The 18,308-nt window shown below is 38.7% G+C and overlaps 3 protein-coding genes and 1 long non-coding RNA gene across 7 annotated transcripts; 3 read left to right on the plus strand and 1 right to left on the minus strand.

Annotated features, from left to right (window-relative positions):
• Positions 1-891: 891 nt before the first annotated feature.
• LOC122786428 lies at positions 892-1,762 on the minus strand. The gene is made up of 2 exons (XR_006362445.1): positions 1,377-1,762; positions 892-1,283 (listed from the first exon to the last, which is right to left on the minus strand). It is a non-coding gene; the product is annotated as an uncharacterized LOC122786428 (long non-coding RNA).
• An 842-nt stretch (positions 1,763-2,604) lies between these two features.
• Positions 2,605-4,446, plus strand: atp5if1a (ATP synthase inhibitory factor subunit 1a). The gene is made up of 3 exons (XM_044052720.1): positions 2,605-2,782; positions 3,980-4,092; positions 4,176-4,446. The coding sequence occupies exons 1-3, from the start codon at positions 2,711-2,713 to the stop codon at positions 4,315-4,317; spliced, it is 327 nt and encodes a 108-aa protein (XP_043908655.1). The 5' UTR covers positions 2,605-2,710; the 3' UTR covers positions 4,318-4,446.
• Positions 4,447-4,527: 81 nt separating this feature from the next.
• Positions 4,528-13,696, plus strand: LOC122786424 (heterogeneous nuclear ribonucleoprotein R-like). 4 transcript variants are annotated; one of them, XM_044052715.1, is made up of 15 exons: positions 4,528-5,093; positions 6,321-6,481; positions 7,043-7,161; positions 7,245-7,352; positions 7,448-7,561; positions 7,743-7,919; positions 8,029-8,164; positions 8,317-8,522; positions 8,629-8,778; positions 8,871-8,992; positions 9,089-9,627; positions 11,585-11,645; positions 12,549-13,001; positions 13,184-13,309; positions 13,579-13,696. In XM_044052715.1, exons 2-12 carry the CDS (start codon positions 6,325-6,327, stop codon positions 11,617-11,619), a joined length of 1,863 nt encoding a protein of 620 aa, XP_043908650.1. In that variant the 5' UTR covers positions 4,528-5,093; positions 6,321-6,324; the 3' UTR covers positions 11,620-11,645; positions 12,549-13,001; positions 13,184-13,309; positions 13,579-13,696. The 4 variants fall into 4 exon arrangements, with proteins under 4 accessions (XP_043908650.1, XP_043908649.1, XP_043908648.1 ...); XM_044052714.1 differs by having other exon boundaries at positions 12,549-12,611; positions 12,866-13,001; positions 13,184-13,696; XM_044052713.1 differs by having other exon boundaries at positions 13,184-13,696.
• A 659-nt stretch (positions 13,697-14,355) lies between these two features.
• dnajc8 (DnaJ (Hsp40) homolog, subfamily C, member 8) lies at positions 14,356-18,158 on the plus strand. The gene is made up of 9 exons (XM_044052719.1): positions 14,356-14,442; positions 15,744-15,845; positions 16,355-16,411; positions 16,516-16,582; positions 16,721-16,815; positions 16,902-16,973; positions 17,273-17,364; positions 17,532-17,607; positions 17,698-18,158. Exons 1-9 carry the CDS (start codon positions 14,374-14,376, stop codon positions 17,818-17,820), a joined length of 753 nt encoding a protein of 250 aa, XP_043908654.1. The 5' UTR covers positions 14,356-14,373; the 3' UTR covers positions 17,821-18,158.
• The last annotated feature ends 150 nt before the right edge of the window (positions 18,159-18,308 follow it).

Here is an 18,308-nt window from a genome sequence, read left to right on the forward strand (position 1 = left end):
TCATTATAAAAAATATTGTTCACTGTTGGTCAGTTTGGGCCAGTTTTCATTAATTAATTCAGTAATTTTAAAGTGGGGCTGCAGGACATCAACTGGGCAGGGGCGCACGTGGTCCACAGGTCACAAGTTTGAGACCCCTGCTCTACACTAACCCTACGATGTCAATGCAAGTTGTGTTCAAGTTTTTATAACTTCTGACTCTCTGTCCATCCTCCTATTTACAGACCAAGGGTGTTGCCTTACTTAACAAAATGTGTGTTTCCAGATCATCATTGTCACTGCAGCAGCGCCACACATCGCTCATCAAACCATCAACTCTGCTGAATTCAGACAATGAGAGGGAAATGTCAGGTTCAGTGAGCTCATACAACACAGCTGGGATGAGCGCTGTCTCTCAGGGAGGGCTCTTCATCAGTGGGACTCCATTATGACTCATGTGCTCTTCACACCCATCACATGTGCAGCTTCCCATTGTGCAGCTGCATGTGTCTCATCTAACACGTGAGAGATGAGCATAGCATGTCCACAAAACTAAGATGTCAGCAGTCTCCATCAGAAAGATTACAGGTCAATGGAAAATTATTAATATTAGTTCCCAACTATTTTCATGGTGACCCCCACTTGAATGACCAGAGTACATTTGGTTGGTTCAAGCCAAAAGTGAATAACAACAGAAATAACTAGTTGAAAAGTGGATGGATAAATAAAAAAATATATAATAAATTACTTTTCTTACATACATATACATATATACACATATATATGTATGTATATATATATATATATATATATATATATATATATATATATATATATATATATGTATATATATATATGTATATATGTGACCACCGTATGGTGTCTTCTGCCTGAAGAAATCACTTGGAGAAGTTCAGGGTTCACAGCAGCTTTATTTGACACATGGGTTAAAAGAGAATAATCAGCAATGTTCCTCTACAGTTGATCTTTTCCCGGGTCTGAATGTGACCCGTTACAAATGCAATATTCACTGTGATCGTATAGTGGATATTGATTGAAACAAATGAAACAAAAGCAGAAAATGTGAACAAATTAATAAAAGTAGACAATGTAATTATTTCCTTTTACATATACTTATATAACACTGAGTATAAGACAACTTCATACAACAAAACAATTCAGCTCATCTGCATGTCATAATTTACTACAGCACCATATGAGAATAGCCTGTATCGTCGTACCTGGGTTACAAGAGAATAATCTGCAATGTTCCTTCACTGTGGACAGGACAGAATGAGCTCGATCTGAAAAGATAGCAACGAGCAAACGTTAGCATTAGCGTTAGCGCCGAGTTGTTACTAGTGATAAAACGTAAAAAATACACCGAGGTAACTCACAAAACCATGGCGAAATGAATCCAGGACACAGAATATAGAAGTTCACACAGTCAGCCCAACTCTCACTCGGTTTATACTAATATTTATAGTTAACATTGCATTTCATACAGCGATATAAACAACATTACCTCACGTAATGTGCTGCGTATCCCAGGTGCAGTTACAAACTACGACAGCAGATGGCGTACTCCCCTTTTAGAGGGATTTAAATATAAACCTTCTTTCACACTGTTACATATATTCTTTCTCTGTCCCCACTTTTAAAGTTGTCTAAAAAAGCATCTCAAAAAAAACAACTAAATATTGGATGAGATTTGTGTGACTATAACACTGTAAAAAAACTGCTGATTTTGATTTAGTCATTCTTCAGTACAAAACCATATTTGATGCAGTGCTATGTTTGTGTTCTTTTGTAGTTAGCCTATAGGCTACTCCAAGTAATGCTTATTTAACTCTAAGCAGTAGCCTAATGTCATTAACCTTTTTATTTATTTATTGTATTTATTTAACCTTTACTGGCGCAGATCATCTGGGTTTTTTCCCATGATTTTCATACAGCTGATCCACAATGTCCCAACCTGAAACTAGTTAAGACAACATCACCCCTTCTCTTTAACTTCACTGAGAGCCACTGACGAAGAGAAGGTTGCAGAAAGTGATAATGCCACATTTTCTTTACAGACACTAACACATCCATCCTTTCCTAAATAAACCTTTAGATGTATAATTTCTCTGGCCAATACTTATTTGGCCAGTTTATCAGACCTTTAATTTCCTCCAGGTCATGAATGTCCAGGAACCCACATAAATACTATACTACAGCCCATTTTCTAAACCCTGAAAGGGCAATACAAAAACATTTCAACAACCAGGTCAGGGAGGGCCCTTGATTTCTTATCTCAACACAATCCGAGCTGTCGCAGAGTCCATTACCTGTAAAGAGGAGGAGGATTGAACTTTGGATTCAAAGCCACACACAGATCCAAGGACACCATGATGTGTGCCAACCTTCACATTAAAGGACAGGGCTGTAGTAATTCAAAGGATTACGCAAAGAGGGAACTGCTCACCTGCAGATTGAGCCTGCAGTCTTCTTCAGTATAAGAAGAAACCGTTCTATGTGAAACACTTGAGTCTTGTTGATACCTAACACCCCCGCCTCCCTTCACCACGTGGTGGCAGCAACGAGCCCCTACGTAGCAGACGTGGTGCTCTCCACGCCCACGTGAAACGTTTACTTCAGATTTCCGCATTTTGTGCTCAGACCAGTGAGACTTCAAGCTAAAGCTTCTTTCTCTGTGCTGTTGTCTCTCTTCAACAACGTACGAGTGACCATGTCAGGAGTTTTTCTGAGGGTAAACCTGAGGAGGTGCATCGCGCCTCAAATCAGAATGTTCTCTGATCAGGTAAAGTGTTTTTGGCTGCTAACACAAGAAGACTTTTTACAGTGTTAGCATTAGCTGGCTTCATTCAGCAGACAGTAGCCTGTTATCGGACGAATTAGAGGTTAGCTAGTAGCTGTGAGGTGACACATTGCTCTGTGGCCTATTAATAATAAATAATAAATAACCATAAATGAAGTGTATATATTGGGTATGGCTCAATAGAATACTAAATGTACAGTAGTTATCCACTCTGCTAAAAAAACAGCCCTGGTGTTATGTAATGATAGATAATTATATTCTTTCCCCCTTAAAAGACAGAAGTCTGCTTAGACAGTTATTTAATTTAAGTGTAAGCAACAATGTCATTTAGCACCTACTGTCTTTGTCAACCCTAACCCTGAAACTATGTGAAAAGTATATTTTAAAGGATGGATGCATGTTTGTAATGGGATAGGCAATTTATTTTACACTAATTGAGAAATATGTGGAATTCATGGGTCAAAATATCGATTTGGTGATATATTGTTATCCTTTGCTGCTCAAACAAATGAGGGAAACGTGGGTGGGAGTAGAGGGAGTTTATGGAGGAATAATGGCGTAGAAAGCTACGTTAATAAGAGATGCTCCAATACATAGACTTAATGCACTTTATTCTCTATGTTGTGAATAAGTAAGTAAGTGAATAAGTATGAATAAGCACTTTTTAACTTTTCACAAACATTTTTTTTTCTTGAGTCAGAAATGTATCGTGATGTATGAATATATTGATTATCACAGAATAGCTGTACCGTAATATTATTGGTATCATAGTCATAGTCATCATGTCATGTATCATATCGTGAGGTACCCTGTGATTCCCAACCCTTCTCAGAATCAATTACTTCTGTCAAAGTTGATCAGTTTCCTCAAATGACCATCAAAATCAAATAATTTGTCCTTTGGACCATAACCAGTGCCGGCCCAAGCCTTTATGGGGCCCTAGGCTGAATATGATTGGGGGTTGGTGGCACCACTGTGGAGTAGATGGTGCTTGACTATTATTGATACAAATCAAATGTAACATAAATTGCATTAATTATAGTTTTTTATATACATATATTATATATATATATATATATATATTCACCATCCAGGGTCACTTTTATTTTTTTCCCACAAAACTATCTATCTAACAAATGAAAAACATCTTTTATTTGTAATTTTCTCTGCTTGTTCCAGCTTGGTGAGTTGGGCAGTGGAGCAGGCAAAGGTGGTGGTGGAGGCGGCTCTGTGAGGCAGGCAGGCGGTGCATTTGGAAAGAGAGAAGCAGCCGAGGAGGAGCGGTACTTCAAGTAAGAATAAACTCAAACTTAAATCCTTGGTTTTCCATCAGTATTTCACCCGCTTAATTTTTCACTTTGCTTTAAACCTGCAGGCAGAAGGAGAGGGAGCAAATAGAAGCTCTGAGGAAGCATCACGCAGAGGAGATCGAGCACCACAAAAAGGAGATTGAGCGCCTTCAGAAGGAGATTGACCGCCACAAGGGCAAAATTAGAAAGCTGAAACATGATGACTGAAGCACAGTCCATCCACATCATTGCTAAGTTAATCATAAGATATAGATTTTACTGGCGGCTGTGACAGTTCCTGTATCATACTTCAGAGCAATGGCATGAACATTTGAATAAATAAATAAATAAATGAAATACTTATGCATATTCACTGAAACAATTTGAACGTGTCTTACTCATTGTATGTCAAAAAGTGTCGTATATTATGCGTTGAATAGCTTTATTAGAACAATGAGGCTGAACCTGTGTGTAGCGTGCGCACTGAAGTGGTTTCATTGGGCTGAAGTCATGCCATTCCAAGTTCAACCTCCTCCTCGGTTAGACAATGTGAAGAAGCGCTCGTTATGTTTCGCTGCTCTTCCCGGTAACAGCGAGTCCAGCTCAGGCTGAGAAGCAAAGCCTCCAAGCTGGGCTTTAAATGTCTACAATTCCTCTGCTGTTGAATCAGAGTTGCTTGTATACCACGTGTAACAACAGTGTATGTAAAACGTTGCGTCAGTTTTCGTTGGGTCATTGGAGGACGCTCATTCAGACAGTCTGACGGTGGCTCATTAAAAACAAACACACCCTCCCCTCTGTGCGTTCCTTTCGCACAAATCTCGCGATGATTGCTGAGCGGTGGCGTTGTTCGGGCGAGTCGACGACGAGACCATAGCTGTCTGGAAATCTGTTTTTCAAGCCAGACATAAACGAATTCTTCATTTGAGATATTTATTTTTGTCCGACATTTCAATCGCACCAGGCTCTAACACACACTACAGTCAGTTTTCAGAATTTGGCTGGTAAGTTGCGCTAACTGTCTGTTTGCAGCGTGTGTGTTTGATCTGTAAAATGTGTCTGCACGACGAGGCCTTCTCATAAGCTCGCTAGCTTGTCGGCGCGCTAACCTATTATCCCGTCGTCTAGCCGCAAGTATGTCTTTAAGTATTTGTCGTGAATTTTGTAAGAGATAAATGCATGTAACAGAGTGGAAATAGTCCAGAAATTTCTCGTGCTCAGGTATTTAAAATGGCAATACATCGTTTGTTAGCTAGCGAGCGGCATGTGAGGGGGGCGGGACGCAGGTTGTCTGTAGTCTGACCGGGTTTTGTTTCTGTACAGTACCTAAACATGAATAAAGTGCTTTGGTGATAAACGTGTTTTCTGCTGTGTTATTATTATGGTGCTCTTCTGTAATCGTTTATTCATAGAAAAAGACTATTAAATTTATGTATTGAAGATCATACCATGGAGGATATGGGAGAGAATGATAATGTTTCATATTTGCAGTTTGCTAAATTAGAACTTCACAAGATAAACATTTTTACATGAAATAGAAGAACCATAAGGAAAATATTAAATGTCATAATTGATTTTAAATTAGGGCTGGAACAAATAATCCATAATTAATTACTAAATTTATTAAATTAACTATTTTGATAAAAGGTTTGAGTATGTGTTTTTTTTTTAATAATTAAAATACGTTTTCAGATTTTTCAACTTCTTAAATGTGAATGTTCTGGTTTATTTGCTCCATATAATAAAGAAACCATTAAAACTGAATAATTTTGTTCTGTTATCATTGTATTCAGGTTTGAAAAACATTGATCAACATTTTCTGACAGTCTATGGACCAAATGATTATTCGAAGATAATCAACAGATTAATTGATTATGAAAATAATTGTTAGTGAATTAAATGTCAAAGATCATATTAAGAACTTGTTAAATTGGCAACTCAAATTTAAACCATTGTTAAGTCAAAAGATAATATTTCTTTTAGAAATTTGTCAACAATGGAATGATAATAATAAACAGGAGCTACATGTGGAGAAATTATACATTTGTATTGATTTCTATAGACCAATCAGAAATCCCTTTTTTAGCTTCCTAAGAGAATTTGAAGTGACCCTAACCAATAACAGTTTTACAGAGTTTAAGTGGAACATTTCACTTCTGCATGATTAAAGCTATGTAATTTTGCCTCAAGATGAATTGCTGAATGTGTTGTTTTTGGTTGCTATGTAACAGGAGAATGGCTGCCGCTGAGGTGAACGGTAGTTCTGCTCCGTTAAAGGAGGAAGAAGAGCCCATGGATGTGACAGCCCAACACACAGATGACTACCAGACACTTGTTGATGCTGGGCTGACGCAGAAAGTGGCTGAAAGTCTTGACAACATCTTCCAGACCGGTATGTGATGTTTACTTTGTCTCCAAGAGAAGTTTTGGAGAATGTTTTTGTTTCACAGTGTCTTAAAACATTACAAGGTTACTCAAATGAAAAAATAACTTGTCACATAAAGGGGTTGCCTTCAGAGAAAACTAATCTAAAACTGATTAGATTAGTGTTTCTAAATTTGGCCCATGGTCTGCAAATCTGTACTCTTAGAGCCATCTGTGCTTAGCTTGCAGGTGACTCTTTCTCACAGTTAACAGGCTCTTGTTAGCTAGGCACAGCTTGTATTTCTACTGTGATAGTTGTGTGCCTTTCTCTAACAAATTCAAAAAATTGTGAAAACATTCACAAAGTTAATGCTTTCTGTTCTGCCATCTCATTCACTGTGTTGCAACATTGTAATAATACTACTGCAGCCAGTTGCCTAACCTGCCAAAATGTATGAACACGGAGAACCTAAATTGCAGAGCAAAGGTGTTAGGCCACTCTTTATGTCAGAAAAATATTCCTACATCAACATTGTAAAAATAAGAGTGGCTAGTGAGTCATTCAGGTGACCATTCCTTGTATCTGTAGGCCTGGTGGCGTATTCTGATCTGGATGAAAGGGCAATTGATGCATTAAGGGAGTTCAACGAGGAGGGAGCACTCACTGTGCTGCAGCAATTCAGAGAGAGCGATCTGTCCCACGTACAGGTAACCACATGGACGGCACTACATTGTCCAGTTTTTTCATATGTGCATTTCTATAAAATAATATCTCTTGTGTTATAATCTAGAACAAAAGTGCTTTCCTTTGTGGAGTCATGAAGACCTATAGACAGAGAGAAAAACAAGGCAGTAAAGTACAAGAATCCACCAAGGGCCCAGATGAGGCAAAAATTAAGGTAAATAAATTCATTTTGTTGTATGTGAAGTGATTGTATAAATAAGCATTTGAAGCATGAAGCTTGGGCAGTGGTTTATTTTCCATGTTGTTCAGGCTCTATTGGACCGAACAGGATACACCTTAGATGTCACAACAGGGCAGCGAAAATATGGCGGTCCCCCACCTGAGGATATTTTCAAAGGAGTGCAACCAGGGATTGGAACTGAGGTAAATCAGTGACGGATCAGTCTTCTTTTTTTTTTTCCAGGCTCCACTGCTTCATATTGTATGAGAGCGGGTTGGGCCTTGTCTACTTTATATGGTTCATAATGAATCCCTAGTGTTTTTGTCTTCAGTGTACATCACAAATACGTTTACACTTTTCTACCTCCTTTTTCATCTCCATCAGGTGTTTGTTGGAAAAATCCCCAGAGATTTGTATGAAGATGAGCTTGTGCCTCTCTTTGAGTCTGCTGGAACAATCTGGGACCTCAGGTTAATGATGGATCCTTTCTCTGGTCAGAATAGAGGTTATGCCTTCATTACATACTGCAATAAGGACGATGCACAAAAGGCTGTGAAGCTTGTAAGTGGCCTGGCATAAACGTCTAAAGTGTTTTTGCAGAAATTTCATATAATAATTTGCTGTTTTATTTACAATGTATTTCACACTGTTGTTGGCCTCTTATTTGTAGTGTGATAACCATGAAATACGCCCTGGCAAGTATTTGGGAGTGTGCATATCTGTTGCAAACAATCGACTGTTTGTCGGATCAATTCCAAAGAACAAGACCAGAGAAAGTATATTGGAAGACTTTGGCAAACTTACAGGTCAGTTTGAAATGCAGAGATGTGTCTCAACAATCCAAATAAAATCCATTTCTTGTGGGATAATCAACATAAAAACTGGTGCAGGCAGGGCTTCAGCATTTGCTATACCAGGAAATTAGAGATATGATGGAGATAATTGTTTGATCTTACAGATGGTCTCCAGGAGGTGATACTGTACCACCAGCCCGATGACAAGAAGAAGAACCGTGGCTTCTGTTTCTTGGAGTATGAGGACCACAAGTCTGCAGCACAGGCTCGCCGTCGCTTAATGAGTGGCAAGATCAAGGTTTGGGGGAATCCAGTCACTGTGGAGTGGGCTGACCCTGTTGCTGAACCAGACCCAGAGGTCATGGCTAAGGTTTGCAAGTCTTGTGTTTGTGTGGTTTCTTTGTTTATTTTTCAGACAACTGTGACCACATTCTACAGCATTCAATATGGTAATTGTTTTTTCAATCCTTTTTCAGGTGAAGGTGCTCTTTGTCAGGAAGCTGGCCACAGCTGTGACTGAAGAGCTCCTTGAAAAGACCTTCTCCCAGTTTGGAAAACTGGAGAGGGTAAAGAAACTTAAAGATTATGCCTTTGTTCATTTTGAAGAAAGGGATGCTGCTGTAAAGGTGGGTTTTTGTTCTTCAATTCTTAAAACAAAGTATTTTTGCAATGTTAAGTGATGTTATGTCATTGTAACAGTTAATTCTGTTTGGTTAAGGCAATGGATGAAATGAATGGGAAGGAGCTCGGAGGAGAGGAAATTGAAATTGTTTTGGCAAAGCCCCCAGACAAGAAGCGAAAAGAGCGCCAAGCAGCTCGGCAGACCACCAGGAGTTCAGGGTAAGTCACTCTGAGACATGTGGGTGGTCAGGTCAACTGCCTTACCTATTCTCAAATAAGGAATTAATAAATCTAACGCAACCCACCCAACTGCAGGTATGATGACTACTACTACTACCCACCTCCACGCATGCCACCACTAGGCCGAGGAAGGGGTCGTGGTGGCAGAGGGGGTTATGCCTACCCACCAGATTACTATGGATATGAAGACTACTATGATGACTATTATGGCTACGACTATCATGACTACCGTGGTGGCTACGAAGACCCTTACTACGGCTATGAAGATGTGTACAGCATGAGGGGCCGTGGTACCCGTCCCAGCAGGGGAGGGCCACCTCCACCTAGGGCTCGCGGAGCACCACCAGTACGAGGCCGGGGAGGGTACGCCCAAAGAGGGCCACCCCTTGGTGGTCCAAGAGGTGGCCGAGGTGGTCGTGGAGCCCCTTTCCAGCCGCCGAGAGGCCGCGGTCCTCGTGGCGCCAGAGGCAACCGCGGGGGAAATGTCGGCGGGAAAAGGAAGGCAGATGTGTTTAACCAGCCTGATTCCAAGCGCCGCCAGACCAACAACCAACAGAATTGGGGGTCCCAGCCCATCGCCCAGCAGCCCCTGCAGCAAGGGGCCGACTATTCCGGTAACTATGGTTACAGTAATGACACCATGGAGTTTTCACAGGATTCTTATGGGCAGCAGTGGAAGTAGATGCACCAAAAGGTATTTGGCAAAGTCACAACAAAAAAAGAGAAAAACAATAAAAAGAAAAAAAAACAACAACAGGAGATTGGCCACAATTTTTGAAACACTTTTTATTCGTCATCTTGATAAAAGTCTGTATATATGTCAGAAAAATGGACAGACCCCAGAATTGGCTCACGATGATTGGCTGGAAAGGCATTTGGCTGAAGAAATGAAAGTAACCGTTGTGGTGAATCATTTGTTACTCCTACGGTTACACTGGGACGTGTCTTAAAAAAAACACTCTAAACACTTTTATTGTTACTTTTTGTTCCTGATTCTTTTAAAGCCAATAACGAACATTTACAAAAAAGTGGACATTTCATTCTCAAAAGTCTGAGAGGACATTAAATATTGATATTGCCTTGCAGGAGGTTTTTGTCCATGCCCCATCCCTCCCCTCTCCTTCTTGTATTCCCTTTATTTGTGGTTTCTCATAGTTGCTTAGGGACGTGCTTGTAAATAAATGCATATCGTTAGTGCTTCATACTTCATTATTTTGCACTGGTGGAGAAAAGAATCCACAGGAAGGAAGACATTAAAGTTTTGTAATGTGTTTGCCTAGCATTTCTAGAGTTAGACAAATTGTGTTTTTTTTTAAAACTGATACCATAACTTCCTATGTTTTCTTTGAACTTTTCCATTAGAATTTGGTTTGGCTTACCTTAAGAGCCACAGCAGTTTGTTCTCTGATGGTCTTTGTATTTATAACTTTTACGTTTGTTCCGTTTCAATAAAACTCAGCTGAGCATCAGTCAATTGTCAGATACTCAAATTCAGTGTTGTCATTCAGTATTTGATTTGATTTGATTTTTTTTTTACCTCAATTCTCACATTTGGAAGAAGAGCCTCTTTTCCAAGTCAAATTTTTTTGGCTCAAAGGATAACCACAAAAGCCTGAAATTGTGCAAACAACGGGACAAGAGCATTGACAGAACTGAAAGGTGTTTGGACAATACAATGATTACAGGATTTTAACCCTTTACTTTACAGTGCAAGTTACACCCAACTATAAGCATTTCCTGCAATCAGAATTTGTACAGTAAATATTTGAGCAATATCGGCAAATATTAAAGGCCCGAGTAGGACAAAGTTGTCTTCCTGCTATTGCCCAAGATTGTGCCTGTCTTCAAAAAAAAAGTGTGTGTTCATGTAAACAGTGTATGGTTTAGTTAACCACAGCCTACCTTTACTTTATGTTGATTTGAAGAGAAGGATAATATTTAATAGGAAATTTACCCTCACTTATTATCAATATTAAAACATTGATCAAAATGGTCAGTGTGGAGATCCTACAACAATTGTCCAGTCACAGCCAACCAGAGATTGTTTGGGAAATGTACTTCATTTACAAGATTATTTAACTGTTAAGAAATTTGATGATTTGTGCACATTTGTATGGGATGTCATGTGGCAACGCAAGAATAAGTAAATATGCTTAATTTTTACAGGTCACTTTTTTATCATATTTATTCCTTTAACATCTACTGAAGCATATGCTGTGTGCACCTGTCCACATAATCTTGACAGATGACAATCTTGGACATTAGTAAGGTGTTTCCCTGCACTAGTATGGTCCTTTCATTCAAGCTTTCATTAGCACTGCACATTTGTCTGGATTTGTACTTGTATGCCAAGCTTTGTCTGATTCATTTTTTACTTCCAAAATCATCTAAACTTTTCTCTGCGTTTGAAGACACTCAGGATCTGACAATCCAAAGGGTTAAAATTCTTAAAATGTGCTTTCTGCTATAGCAAGCATTTTCTTTTTTAGCGTTTTTAGCAACTGCCTTTTCATACCATGATATTATTGTATTATGTTTCATGTGTCTGTCCTCTTATTCCAACCTGCCTAGGTGGAGAAGCATTGAGGGCGGCACCACTAGAATGAGGAACTCACCTGAACGGTACTCAAGGGTGAGCTAGCCTTGCACAGAGTACTGTCTCCTCTCCTGTAGCTAATTTTAACCACTGGAGAAACACTAGCCATAATCCTACTCTGTCCTTTTTGTTGTTTAACTACTTATGTTCTGTACTGCAAATCAAAGCCTATTAATTTTATAGATTTTTTTTCCTGGTAATGTGAAATACAACTCACTAAAGTTGACAGAAGAATCATTGGAAACATTGAAGTGATTGCTACCTGAATGTTTTTGGGATAAAAGTCCACAAGAAGAATGCACATATTTCTCCTTAAGGCAAATTAAAAATCGAGGAAAATATTGAGAGCCATATGGCTGTTTAAGACTGGATTTAGCAACCAGAAGTCAGAAAAGCATTATAAACCCTGCAAGCACCTGTTGCCTGTCTTGGCTTACTGGACCAAAATCACCTAAGCTGTCTCCATACATTCTGTCAATGAAGGGGTGGGTGTGGACACTACCTCTCCTGTACCGCTAGAGGGTGCAGATCATCAACAGCACGAATCGTGCTCCATTGTTCCTACATCCAATGCAGCATTTATTGGCCATTTTTAAAGCTGTTAATGTGTTGATTAATAGGTAAATGTTAATGTTAGGAGTTGTTATTAAAATGTACTCAGGTTGCAGCAGGGACACTGGCTTCAATGTTGGTGAAATTGGCAGATTTTGGAACAATGGATATGCTTTGAAATTTTGTACTTACCCTTAAACTCCACAAGATGGCAGTAAGAAGGCTGCATTATTTATGTTACACAGGTAAGAGTGGAATGTAGGGACCACATTAGCTAATTGTATCATTTCACACACAGTTTGTTTTTGAAGTGCCATCAAAAGCTAGTGTCATTTTAAACAGCTTCTCATGCCAGAACTGTCTTTATATGTTGCCTCTTGTCACCAGGCAGTAAAGGAGCTGCCCCCCCATCCATGTGAATGAGTTCACACAAATGGAAGGGACAGATTGGTAAGATTGTTCACTCTGAACTCATTCTCAGATATTCTGGTCATGTTTCTTTTTTGTTATATTTTAAAACTGTTCGGTGTCCTAGTTTTCTCTGTATGGCCTATTACATCCCAGAGTAAGTTTTGCAAGTTGATTTTTCAGAATACTTCTAACGATTGTGTCACAAAATTGGTGTATATCCTTTTCAAATATAATGTGTAATTTGCTGACTCAAAGAAAGTGAGTAAGATTCGTTCTGTGTGGCCCTTTTCTAGCTCTGAGTCTGAAGATGACTCTCCTCAAGGTGCATGTGAGACCTATCACTGTGAATCATCCTTCAGACTGATCTGAAGGTATTCTTGAGGTCCAGCACCCGTGCTAACTCAAAGTGGCTTCCTGGGAGTCGGAGAGGTGAGAAGCGAGTGTGGATAATTGCATCTACTGTGGATTAAGTCTGCTTTTATTTATGGCATTCATTTTTTTCTATTCATAAGCTGTAGAGGGAAGTGCATTTACTGTAACAAAAATAGTAATATTTAGTCAATTAGTCTTGAGAAATACCTACATACACCTGTATTCTAATGTTTTTTCAGGATACAGCTGATGTGCACGGTCCAGAGCTCCGTCCAGCAGACTGCTGGTTCCTCATCCAGCTAAAGAATCATTACTGTAAAGCAGGCGTGTCCAAAGTCCAGCCCGTGGGCCAATCACAGCCCTCGGTAAGATTTTGTACAGCCTGCAGCTTCGGATTTAGAATGTATTATTTATGTCCAGGGACGGACTGGGATAGAAAATTGGCCCCAGTCACGTGTCATCTCCATTAGCGCAGCTGGTAAGGAGTTGTGCTTTAAAACTCAGCTGTGACAAAAGGATACCTCCTATTATGTTATCTGACTTCATTTGTTCACTCCTGCATGGCTTAGATTTAGTTACATTGTCATTTAAAAATGATAATGCTTTTGTATGTAACTTTTTATGGTTAAAAAAGGTCTGAAGGATCCATTGGCCCCCGGGAATCTTCACACCAAAAAGTTTGGACACCCCTGCTGTAAAGGGACATCTACTCACTTTCTTGATTGTTCAATATATTGTTTTCACCAAGTAAACCTGTATTTGTGTGTGTGCATATTTACAGTTTCTGTGTATTAGTATTATTTCACACACACACCATTTTACCACCAACCTTTACTCTGTCTTGTTATGGACTTCACAGGCAACTGGATAGTTTTAACGTGTAAACACAACTGGTGCTGATGCAGGTTTTAGAGGGCTGTCCCTGCATGTGTGGGCATGATTTGCAAAATGCAAACTTCATTTGTAGAGGTTATTTTATTTATTTATTTTTTTTACTGCACGACTTGATGAGCCACGAAAAAAAACTCGGGTGTTTTTTTTCGGCCGAGCAGTTTAACCTTTTAATGTGCCTCCAACATTAAACAGTAATATGAATCTATATGGGTGTGTTTACAGCCCTCGATAACCAGTATAATTTGTTAAAATGACCTTTGAAAAATCTCAATCGTGTGGGCACAATACGACAACCTCCGCGGAAGTTATTTCTCTTTTACTTCCTGTGACTTCTCGTCAAAATAAAACATTTTATGTGCATTCTATTATCAATGTGGGATTTAATTTACTTTTGTCACAAAATGCTAATTTTAAATGTTTTCACCGGCGTTTATTCATTATTATTTAGTTACTTTATGTATCAGAATGCCAACTTTTCATCAGAGTGGCCGCACGGTAACGTGACTGTTCTACGTCACTCGTAAACCAGTCGAAGATGGCGGCCGCCGGGGGAGAGCCTTCTCAGCCTGCTGGGGATGATTTATTTCAAAACTTTTACACGGAGGTACGACAAAGGTTGTTTGATCGTGCGTGTTTTAAACGGTTGTCTGTGCCCCACACGTCGGCTCAGCTCTGATACTCGGTGGATTTTACGTTTACCACTTGCGAGGCCTGAGACGTCAACATCAGCTAGCAGCAACAAGCTAACACTCACCGAGCACCCGCCTCTTTCTAACATTAGCAATTCAACAGCTAATATTATCTTGTGTGGAGTTGGATTCTTCTCCACTTTTTATAAGCATATGCTGTAGTTAGCTTTCCACTTGACTCTTAATTTAGATGCAGTGTAGTGCATATGGTAGGGCCTAATTAAGGTAAATATTAGAGACTGGACTGTTATTTTAGTATTTTATCGAGTATGTGTCAGATGGCCCTCGGGGAGTTGCTTTTGAGAACAGAAAATCATTTTTGTGACATTTAGTGCTTTCAGTTATGAATGACGTTGCTAGTCCTCTTATGTATTTAATAATATAAGCATCAACTGTCCAGATTTAGGATGAGGGTTACTATAACCTAAATCTTTTTTAGTTAACATATATACAGTTTATAGAGCATTACAGAGCTGGTGATACCACCAGCTTGTCTTTACGTCTGTCAAATTCTGTGATTATTAGTGTTTGGACTGGAATGATGTGACAATGATGTGAAAGTATTCTGTATTAGCACGTTGTCAATGAGTTTAACTCGTACAACTCGAGTGTGTAATGTTCAAGCAGGCCGTGAATTACTGCTATAATAGCAGGTATGTATAGACATGAACTAGTAGAATAAATACAGGTTTTATCAATAACAATCAGAGTTTGTCTTCTTCTGATCATTTTCCGACACGTTATTGAGGTGCAATGCTGCCCTCTACTGTTCAAAGTTCTTTATTACAGTTCTTGTCATTATCAAGTCATTGTTCAAATGTAAGGGGGAGGTCACTAAATAAATGATGCACAATTTGTTATTTTAAAACTGCTTAAGTATGTATTGTATTCACTGGGTGTGTTCCAACAAACATAAGTAAATCTAGATTCAGATAAGTTTATTGTCAGGAAACCTGTACATTGAAATTCTTTCTTTGCTGTCCACAATGAATGCCAAACTAATCTAAAGTCTCAGTTAAAATGAGAATACACAGTAAAGGCAGTTTTAAAGTGAAAAATACAATAATAAAATAAAAACATGCTTATTTTAACAGTGGATAGAACTCATTGGCAGATTCTGTTTCATCATCTGTAATCCTGGGACAAATTATGACTACTGACAGTAGTTTTGTATGAACTATTTGCTTTGTATTTTGAATGTTTTCTTCTCTACTAGGTAAAACAGATAGAGAAGAGAGACTCCGTGTTAACCTCCAAGCAGCAGATAGAAAGACTGCTCAGACCTGGCTCATCCTACTTCAATCTCAATCCCTTTGAGGTGAGTGAACACGTGTAGGTTCAGATCTCATGTGTGTAAGTCACATTGTGAGAATGCTTTAACAATCATGGTCATGAACAGTGTGTTAAAAACAATTAAAATCTAATAATATATGTAATGTTCTGACTTGAATGCTCTAATAAATGAGGAAAAACATGAATCTGACCAGTCTTTTTTTTTCTTGGCAGTTATATATCTTTATTTGACAAATTGTGATAAAGTTATTGGTTATGCTAATGGGAAAAAGAGTAAACTTGTAATTTAATCTCTCAATTAAACACTATTTGCTGTTTTTTCCCAGAACGAGAATGTCCAATCCCCAGCTTAAAAAACACCTAAATTAATTACCTAATGTGTTGAATTCAATCACAGTCATTGGACTGAAACATTGATCAGATCATGATAATGTTGTCCCCTTTGCCCCCGGATTTCAGCATACGACTTTGGGTGCTTTGGGTGTTTATTTAGAACAAATCCGACTGTCAGTGAAATGTTGATTTAATTTTCAGGTGCTGCAAATTGACCCAGACGCAAAAGACGATGAATTGAAGAAGAGATTTCGAGCAGTAAGCAAAGCAACTGAGCAAACACAATTTGTCATCGTAGTGATTGTGCAACGGTGCAGTATATTTGTCATTTGTTGCTAATCTTTTTATCTTTTTCACTGCAGTTGTCCATCTTGGTCCATCCAGACAAAAATCAGGATGACCAGGAAAGGGCACAGAAAGCCTTCGAAGGTAAATTCCTACATCCACTGGTAAATATGTAATAGTACATTATGTAAATAGCACATCCAAGCTTATGTTCTTGATCACACTACCTTCAACCAGTACATAGTGAAATTAATCTCCCCCGAATATGTCCCTGTGTTCTAGCTGTAGACAAGGCATACAAACTCTTACTAGACCCCGAACAGAAGAAGAGAATCATAGACGTGGTTCACGCTGGACAGGAATATGTGGAGCATATGGTGAGTGAGTGGCATTGTGACGTCATGTTTCTTAGCTCTCCTGAACGGTAAGTCGTTGGGTAACTTTATTTTCTGCCATTCAACAGGTTAAGGAGAAAAAGAAACAATTGAAGAAAGAAGGGAAACCACTGGATATGGAGGAGGACGATCCTGAAATGGTAACAAAACGGAGTCACAAAAAGGAATCTAGCTGAAGCCAAAACATAGTGTTACTTGTGATGTTAAATATTTTACAGCTGTGAGCATTTATGAACCTGATAAGATTGTATTGGTGTGATTAAGAAATTGTGTTTTATTCCCAAATTGGCAAATAATTGGGTGGTGCTTTATAATGTACTTTAGGGTCAATATTTCCTGGAAATGTTCCTCGTCAATTTCAGGATTGATTACCAGTACACAATTACTGTCATAATCATGTCCATTACGTTCCACATTGACTTAACTTGTCCTTTTGCAGTTCAAGCAAGCGGTGTACAAACAGACAATGAAGCTATTCGCAGAGCTTGAAATTAAAAGGAAGGAAAGGGAAGCAAAGGACATGCATGAAAGGTAAATGGCATACAGTAATATATTCATGAGCTTTTTATTTTTGTGTTATAAGACATAAATGTTAACCTACCTTTATCCCCCTCAAGTCATTTTTGTCTGTAATATTTCATTTAAAACAAACTTTTACCATGATTATTATGGATTTCCTTTTCTCTTAAATTCACCAGGAAAAGGGCAAGAGAGGAAGAAATCGAAACAGCAGAGAAAGCAAAGCGAGATAGAGAATGGCAGAAAAACTTTGAGGTACTTTCTTCAGCTTACTGCATTTTTCCTTTAAAAAAAAAGAAGGATTATTTTTGCTTCAGTTTATCTTAAATTGCAATTTCTTTTCAGGAAACAAGAGATGGGCGCGTGGACAGTTGGAGGAACTTCCAGGCCAAAGGCAAGAAGACCAAGGAGAAGAAGAACAGGTCTTTCCTCAAGCCCCCAAAAGTCAAGATGGAGCAAAGGGAATGATGCAGTAAAATTGGACTTCACGAGATTAAAACTCACGTAACATTTAAAGAAAAGCCTCCACTTTTGTGTATCCTCACCCTGTCGTCTGCAGTTAGCTGTATAGTCGCCATCTGGATACTCGTCCTACAACATCCTTGTATTTTGTACCCTGTTTTCTAATGTACATATTTGTGATCTGGACCCAGAGATCATATCTGCCACATGTAAGAAAGAGAAATGATGCATCATCCATTTCATTAACTGACGAGGAAAATGTGCTTTTGGTTTGTTTTTGTTTTTTTGTTCTTTATGTCCATTATTTTTTAAAATTAAATAAAGGTGTGAACAAGCCAGCCTTACTAATCTGAGTCTGCAATGATTAAATAAATCATCAACTATAGTTGTTTTTAGATGAGCATTATTATTATATACTATGTAGACATTACCTATATATTTTGTATTTAGTGTCATTATACCCAATTAATTCAGTGACACACTGTCGGAAAATT

The sequence above is a fragment of the Solea senegalensis genome, linkage group LG20, assembly GCF_019176455.1.
Source record: "Solea senegalensis isolate Sse05_10M linkage group LG20, IFAPA_SoseM_1, whole genome shotgun sequence".
In the NCBI taxonomy this organism is placed as follows: Eukaryota; Metazoa; Chordata; class Actinopteri; order Pleuronectiformes; family Soleidae; genus Solea; species Solea senegalensis.

Coding starts and splice junctions, on each gene's coding strand:
- dnajc8 (XM_044052719.1), top strand. CDS start 14,374: ATGGCGGCCGCCGGGGGAGAGCCTTCTCAGCCTGCTGGGGATGATTTA. Junction 14,443..15,743: donor TTCAAAACTTTTACACGGAG/GTACGACAAAGG, acceptor CTTCTCTACTAG/GTAAAACAGATAGAGAAGAG. Junction 16,583..16,720: donor GGCACAGAAAGCCTTCGAAG/GTAAATTCCTAC, acceptor CCTGTGTTCTAG/CTGTAGACAAGGCATACAAA.
- atp5if1a (XM_044052720.1), top strand. CDS start 2,711: ATGTCAGGAGTTTTTCTGAGGGTAAACCTGAGGAGGTGCATCGCGCCT. Junction 2,783..3,979: donor TCAGAATGTTCTCTGATCAG/GTAAAGTGTTTT, acceptor TGCTTGTTCCAG/CTTGGTGAGTTGGGCAGTGG. Junction 4,093..4,175: donor GAGGAGGAGCGGTACTTCAA/GTAAGAATAAAC, acceptor TTAAACCTGCAG/GCAGAAGGAGAGGGAGCAAA.
- LOC122786424 (XM_044052712.1), top strand. CDS start 6,325: ATGGCTGCCGCTGAGGTGAACGGTAGTTCTGCTCCGTTAAAGGAGGAA. Junction 6,482..7,042: donor TGACAACATCTTCCAGACCG/GTATGTGATGTT, acceptor TTGTATCTGTAG/GCCTGGTGGCGTATTCTGAT. Junction 7,162..7,244: donor GCGATCTGTCCCACGTACAG/GTAACCACATGG, acceptor GTTATAATCTAG/AACAAAAGTGCTTTCCTTTG.